General features: G+C 40.7%; 1 protein-coding gene across 1 annotated transcript; it reads left to right on the top strand.

Moving 5' to 3' along the window:
- Window positions 1-733: 733 nt before the first annotated feature.
- Window positions 734-7,745, top strand: rps6 (ribosomal protein S6). Its single transcript, XM_023286819.3, has 6 exons — window positions 734-870; window positions 1,567-1,698; window positions 3,139-3,349; window positions 5,007-5,153; window positions 6,994-7,151; window positions 7,611-7,745. Exons 1-6 carry the CDS (start codon window positions 865-867, stop codon window positions 7,704-7,706), a joined length of 750 nt encoding a protein of 249 aa, XP_023142587.1. The 5' UTR covers window positions 734-864; the 3' UTR covers window positions 7,707-7,745.
- Window positions 7,746-7,835: the final 90 nt, after the last annotated feature.

Here is a 7,835-nt window from a genome sequence, read left to right as displayed (position 1 = left end):
ATATGCAAAGTGATACGTATTTTCAAAGATGTTTTGTCTGGAGTTGAAATCAGGGGGGATTACTATCTTGATGTTTTAGCTCCTCATTTGCTCTCTGGCACCCTCTGGTCGACGCATGCTCAGTGAATCAATAATCCTCGTGTTGATTGAACGCTTTCACTGTCAGATCCATTAACTGACATAATTCATCAGTTAATGTAATTATCGAAAAATACATTCTGCAGGTCTTTTGCTCGTCATCTCTTCTGTGAGGGTTTTGCCGCAGTTTATATTTATAGTATTTTATACGCACATAAAAAAGACAAATAGACGAAATCATTTTTGATAATAATTATTTGAACACCAATTTTTTTTCATTGTTTTAGTAAAACAAATAAAAATCATTTAGTCTAATGAAGTTACTGCTCATTCAAATTCAAACATCGACGAAGTAAAAAAAAACATCTATTTATGATTTGTTCTATAGGGCCACCAATTATATATCAACTGGAAATAACCTAACCGTTTAAAAATGGCAAAAACAATTTCTGCCTGTGTTGTCTGACGTTTCTGTTGCAGTTAAAGTAGTAGCAACGACAAAATCTGAAAATAAAATAAACCGTATTCATAAATAACGAGCTTGTAACGATCAAAATGTCTCCTCGTGGGTGGAAAGCCCATTTTAAAGATTTTACACTTAGTTTTCTAAAAACAAATCAGGCGTTTGACCTCAGTTTAGCCTATTTATAGAAGAAAATATACTTTTCAACCTTCAAATTTACACGTAACCAGTTCTCGCGATAATTTTGCAGGCCTATGTGAGACCACGAAGCGGATATCCGGTCTCTTTTCCGTGGCGGACCGTCGTTGGGTCGGTTTGGCAAAATGAAGGTACAACATTTCAATGAATGTATTTACTTAATTAAAGTCGTGTTATCTAAAATAGTCCGTTGTGATTAAAGCCATGATATTGAACTTTAAAGCGGAGGAGTTTAAAGTAGAAATTGTAGCTCCGCCGCTCAGGATGAGCTTTGATTAGGATGGAAGCTAACTGACGAGCCGCTTGGAAAGTGAGCTGTGGAAACATGGCCGCACACTCGGGGAAATGTGCACCGAGTTCAGATTTCAGTGTACTCCAAGAACCTGTTTTCGAACTTCTTAAAGCTACAGTTATATGAACGTGCTGTGTTCTATGACAACGTCGGTGATGCTAGCCGGTAAACCTGCTGTAATATCGGTAGTAGTGGCTGTAGCTAACGTTAGCAGGCTTTGAACTCCGAGCCGGCAGAAAAGCTAACAGGCCCAGTAGCCACTTTATCGCCATCCGATTCAAACTTTAGGTCAGCCCAGATGGCTTAACCCATATCTGCAGCACAGTTACGGGGTGAAGGGTATTTCTTAACAACTGTGCCAACCCCCACAGTTACCTCAACGTCAGTCTTTTTCTCGTGTAAATGCTCATTACACACAGACCATGCTACCGGCTAAACCTACCTGTTTAATGACTTTGGGGTTACCTGTCATAACCTGTACTGAGCTCAACATGACTATGTACATCCAATAACAAATCCACTGTAACTCTTGCAGCTGAACATCTCATTTCCCGCTACTGGCTGCCAGAAGCTGATTGAAGTTGATGATGAGCGTAAGCTGCGCACCTTCTATGAGAAACGTATGGCCACTGAGGTGGCTGCTGACCCTCTAGGAGATGAGTGGAAGGTAAGAACCATCGTCTCTAGACCCGTCTTATCTGAACAGGGGCTGTGAGATACAACAAGGTTGGGCATCAGCAACCAGTTTGGTTCCAAAGTTACAAATCTGTAGGAATTGAAGTTGCATTTTGATTCTGCATATCAGCTCCTCAACACATTTCACTCATGCAAGTTTATAAAGTGTACAGCAAGCACCCAGCATGTATCTACCACTATCCATCTGTGTCGTTAGTCATGCCAGCTAAATGCCACCATGCCTGCCAGGCTTCTAATGCATTTTTGTTAATGTGTTGCAAGTTGTGTGGTTGTCTCTTTAACAATCGCTTTAGTTTAACAAATGCTGCTTTGCAAGAATCGGATGGGACCCTATTATCATTAAAGTACAATAGCTGAAGCAAACAGGAAATTATTTACTGGTAGAAACCACTGTCGCTACTCTTGTGACTGCTATTTCTAACTATGTGTTTCTGCTGCTAACATCTGTGGTAAGCGGTGCTTCACAGAACTCTGCAGTGAAGATATGTTAACCTGACATGAACTCTTTATTTTTCTTCATTGGTAGCAAACACAACACAGACTTTCAGTAACTGTTTTGCTTATCTACATATGTTACAGCTGAACAAAATGATGAGATTACCCCAATAACAACATTTTACTGTGTTACATGTTGGCATTTTCTCCACAACAGATGAGACACGCTTCCCGCAATAATCCGTAAAGCCTTTACCTTGATAAGCAGTTGTGGAGGAAGTACTCAGACCTAATTGAAATTATTAATACCACACTGCATTAAAAATGTTAAAGAGGAAGTATGTAATTATGTTCAAGAAAATGTACCGTGGCATTAAAAGTACTTGATGCAGAAGAATTCTCTCCAGTGACTGTCATATCATAATACATTATCTTAAATCATTGTTATGCAATGCAGGATTTTACTGGTGTAGTAACTCTTAACACCTCTCAAAGAGTCGAAATTGGGAGTCATTAAAAATCGGAGTCAATACGGAGAATCGAAACCGTCAAAATACAAACGATGCCCAACTCTAGTTCAACATGTAACAAATGTGTGGCATGGCACACCAGTAGACCCTTTCTGACTGATCCATAGTCATAAAGGGGGGACAGCGTGTTGCCAGAGGAACAGTAGAGCTGCTTACCAGATGCGACCAGACCGTAACCATGGCTGGTTGAAACTGCAGAGCTCTCCCATTTCTGTCCTACTACTCGGTTAACGCGTTGTGCTTGTAAAGCGCAACTTAAATAGTCAAATTTGGGTCAGTATGAGAAGCACAAGCTGGTGGACCACTCTTTCTTTTTGCCTGAGGGATAGTGCCATATCTGGCCAGCATTTGCGGAAACTTAAAAGTTGAAAAAAGGTATAAACAAATTAGATTCCATTGTGAATTTAAACTTTAAAAACATGTAGTAACCTGCGCTCTCTTTGTAGGGTTATGTGGTGCGCATCAGCGGAGGCAACGACAAGCAGGGTTTCCCCATGAAGCAGGGTGTGCTGACCCACGGCCGTGTACGCCTGCTCCTCAGCAAGGGTCACTCCTGCTACCGTCCCCGCAGGACTGGCGAGCGCAAGCGCAAGTCTGTCCGTGGTTGCATCGTTGATGCCAACCTCAGCGTTCTCAACTTGGTCATCGTCAAGAAAGGTATTTAATGAGGCTCTTGGGTACTTTTTAATGGAGCTGTTCAGTTTGATACTGATGGAACAATAAATAACTGTTGGTGACTGCGCCCCAAGAAACTCAGTTTAGAACATCTCTTTATATCGTCTGTGAATTACGCAGATGGCACACCAGTAGACCCTTTTTGATTGGTCTGTAGTCATTAAGGGGGGACAGCGTGTTGCCAGAGTAACTGTGGAGCTGCTTACCAGATGCGACCAGACCTAATAACAGTGGCTGGTTGAACTGCATTGCTCTGTCATTGTGATCGCTAGTACAATAATGGTGCACAAAATATCCTCACTTTTTTTAAAAGAGCAGTATTGGTTTGTATGTTAACATACAAATTTAAAGCTGTAATACAGTATACATGTTTTGGGGGCAGCATTGTGCTTATTGTGTTATTTTTTTCAATTTTTTATTTATTTGGATGGGACAGTGTGTATTACTGAACATACAGTCTCATAGGTTTACACGAGGTTGCAGTAAATAAGCTGGATTTAGCACAAGTGCTAATTTCCATCCAGTGTCCCAAACAAGAAAAACATAGCTACAGATGTATAAAAAGACAATATAGTAAAACAAAGACTATGATAAATTAATTCTGGCTGTACGTAGGTGTGCAGCTCTGCTTTTTTTTGTCAACACAGATGACACAGCCATGGATGATTGACCTGTAAAATATAGCAGAAAAGTCATGCTGGAAGGCACTTGTGTCTGCTCTTTAGCTAATGCTAACCCTTTCAACATGCCATAGCTGAGCACAAGAACTACTACACAACCCGGGACAAGTACATGCACTATTAGACCATTGGTTATAGGGATAACCAAACGTAAAGCTGTGAACAGTGGAGTTTGTAAGTGAACTCAGTTTTTCCTCTAGGATTTGTTTAAGCAGCGGCAGCAGGCTCTCTGGGGAGCCTTGGCCGCGTAAGCAAATGACACCTGACTGCACATTTTACTTGTACTGCCTATTTATTGAATGGCCAGTTGAAAATAGCTTTTTAAAGGCTGAATGTAAAAATACAAAAATATTTGAACAAGCTCGTCTGAAAATGCAGCCAGCAGTTACATCATGGCGTGTAGATATTGGCTTAATGCTATCAATAGTTTACTCATGTTAGTGACACTGAGTTGGCACCGGGGCCAATTAACTGAAGCTATTGATATGTTACATAACGTTAGCTGGACATCAATATTTTGCAAATGTCTATTTAACTTGTAAAATCTATTTTGAGTTATCTTAAGCTAATAACTTTTCTCCGGTAAGTCGCTGTCTTATTTTCCAAGACGACACTCCTCTGACTCTGACCTGGTGCCTGGATGCTTGACATGACGTCACTTTTTAGGTCCCGCTCTCGCGAATAATTAACGTTGTATTAACCTATCAAAGAGTAGGTACTAAGCAAGATCGTTATCTGTAGTTCACCTGAGTACTCACGAGTACCCGACACAGTGCAAGACTCTGCTGTGAAGGTGGAGACGTGCCGCGGTGGTGTGTTTGAGAAAATAAAAAATATATATATTTGAAGGAGGAGCGGCGGCTAGGATTTAGGAATGGCAGCCCGCCACTCCTTAATGAATGTAGAGGAAAGACTGGAACTTGTCTTTAATCACCTTGTTCTGATGTTGTTGCTCTCAGGTGAGAAGGACATTCCCGGGCTGACCGACAGCACCGTCCCTCGCCGTCTTGGTCCCAAGAGGGCCAGCAAGATCCGCAAGCTCTTCAACCTGGCTAAGGAGGATGATGTGAGGCAGTATGTTGTGAGGAGACCCCTGACTAAAGAAGGTAAACGTGCTTGGGATCACTGACTGTAGGTGATTTTTACTGTGTATGGATTTCGCTGTCACTGAAGCTTAAGATTATGAGACACATTCTGCTGTTTAGTGATTTTGCTGCAGCTTCCAAAGTCAGGCTACGTTGAGGTCTTAAACTGCTAGTGTCTGCATGGCTTGTTATAACTGCTCTTTATCCTTTTTTATAGTTAACTGCTGTAAATTTGAAATATTCACGAGGTGGTTTAGCTTGAAACAAACTGACAGTGGTGGCGGGATGTGCAGTCAATTCTTTGAAACGTTTGTTCATTTATAGATTGTAAAATGATCATTTTGTTGTTTGAAATGTATCAAATCAAAGTGCTTAGATTTCATAATAATACAAAACAATTATCTCTGCATCCATTCATTTTTGTATAGACACAAGTAAACATGCAACTTTTAAGCGTACCCTGACGAGTGCATACAAACAAGCCTGACGGGAATTTTTAAAAAGGAAGCCCCTGTTTGTTCAACATCTGTGCTGGTGTTGTGGCCATGCTTGATATCATTCAGCTGCCTCTCCAGTGAGTGTCTCGTCCTGTGAACATGCTCCCTCTTGACCGTTTTAGATTGCAGCTAGTGATGGTTGTTGACTCTCATGGACAGCGGTGGGTAGAGTAGCCAAAAATTGTGCTCAAGTAAGAGTGACGTTACTTGAAAATAATATCACTCAAGTAGAAGTAAAAAGTATTCATCCAAAAAAATCACTCGGGTAAGAGTAAAAAAGTATTTGGTGAAAAGACTACTCAAGTACTGAGTAACTGTTTGATTGTAATGTCCGATTTATTTTTTAAAAATTACGTGATCAGACAGACAAAAAAAATGTTTAAATTCTGATATTTCCAAATAATGAAATAAAAAAATAGCAAAAATAAACATCTTTACAGAATGACAAGTTAAGGCACAAGAAACACAAATTTCTAAATCTCAGTTTTTCACAACAAAGTTTTTGAAAAACAAATACCTGTAGTAAGGTAACGTTTGTATGCTTGAAGCGCAAACTACTTCCAGTGACAAGACGTACTGGAAGCTGTATTTCACTTCCCTCCAAATGGCACAGGCTCAGTAGATAGAAAATAACATTACAACTACGGCTGGACCCGAATATCCAAATATTTGGTCACCCCTCCCCCAGGTTCTAGTTAGTGACCCTGCAGCTTACAATGGCTCTCCTCAAGGACAGAACAAGGACTAGCATCACCAGCTGCAGTCCAAGGCTTGGAGATGTGTGTTGACTACAGGACGAGACTCGCTGATGAGGCTGCTGAATGACATTGAGGGCAGCCATGACTGCAATGTAGCAATCCTGCAGTTGGGGAAAGGCTTGACAGGACCTGGTTAGCTCATTAGCATCATGAGAACTTTTAAAATGCATGCTTCAGAAATACAACTGATTTAATGATGTGATAGATCCTATACCATGTTTAGATTGTCCATGCCATAAGATCTTCAGATTGCTCATTTTAGGGGTTCCTGTGTGTACACAGGAACACTGTAGTCAGGTCGTTTAGCGCTGCTGACTTTTAATTTATTGCAAAAACGCAGAAATTTGTTTTTGCCTCTTTTCTCTTGTCCAGAGATTACAAAGAAAGCCACCAGAAACTCGTTAAACAGTAGCATAGTGCAAAATAATTGTCCCTTGCCAAAGATCAGATTATTGGACCGGAATCAAAATACTTTAACATTGTGTAGCTTGGAATCAGTGTGCAGATGTAGAAAATGGGAACATTCTGCCTAATCACTTCAGCCTTATTACCACACTTTCTTTACACCGTCAGTACTAACTGCCTCTCTCCCCTCACTTTGAACAGGCAAGAAGCCCAGAACTAAGGCTCCCAAGATCCAGAGATTGGTGACGCCTCGTGTGCTGCAGCACAAGCGCCGCCGCATTGCTCTCAAGAGACAGCGCACCCAGAAGAACAAGGAGGAGGCCTCTGAGTACGCCAAGCTGCTGGCCAAGAGGATGAAGGTATGGGTTGATTGACTTGTCTTTATTGGCATAAAGAATAAGTATATATCCAAGAAAAATGGGTGACATCTATTTTAAGATTTCATCCTTTTTTGTTTGCCATTCACTTCTTAGAGTTAGTTTAAGTTATGGTTGGATTGCTGTAGCCTTTAGAATATTGAAAACTAATTTAAAGAAAGAAATGGGGATTGTATTTACAGGTTGACGACGCATGAAATTGCAGTTACCAGCAATGTTTAAATGTGAAACTGAGCAGAAGTTGAGGTTTAGGTCAATGTTTTCACCAGCAGTTTACTTTAGAACAGCCTTGTATAATCCGTCATTGGCATACATCAGACATTTCCATTATGAAATCAGTGTAAGATGCAAGTGTGAAGTGGCTTAAAGGAACATTAGCTTGGATAGAAATATCTGCTGTTTGTGGAAGCATTTTCACTGACCGTTTGTTCTTGTAAACAGGAGGCCAAAGAGAAGCGCCAGGAACAGATCGCCAAGAGGCGCCGCCTTTCTTCTCTGAGGGCATCCACATCCAAGTCAGAGTCCAGCCAAAAGTGAAATCCTTAAGTCAAATAAAGAAATGGTTTGTTGAAAAAATGCTCATGTGGTTGTCATTAATTATCAGTGCCTGGTATTCAGCCGTTTACTAATATAGTCTAAACATTGGTTGAACAAATGTTAGGAGTT

The sequence above is a fragment of the Amphiprion ocellaris genome, chromosome 4 (genome assembly GCF_022539595.1).
Source record: "Amphiprion ocellaris isolate individual 3 ecotype Okinawa chromosome 4, ASM2253959v1, whole genome shotgun sequence".
Lineage (NCBI taxonomy): Eukaryota > Metazoa > Chordata > Actinopteri > Pomacentridae > Amphiprion > Amphiprion ocellaris.
This window is presented reverse-complemented; position numbering and strand designations above follow the sequence as displayed.

Bases quoted from the DNA above. Each gene is read 5' to 3' on its own strand.
- rps6 (XM_023286819.3), top strand. The intron at 1,699-3,138 runs GTAAGAACCATC...CTCTCTTTGTAG, and splicing joins CTCTAGGAGATGAGTGGAAG to GGTTATGTGGTGCGCATCAG. The intron at 7,152-7,610 runs GTATGGGTTGAT...TCTTGTAAACAG, and splicing joins TGCTGGCCAAGAGGATGAAG to GAGGCCAAAGAGAAGCGCCA.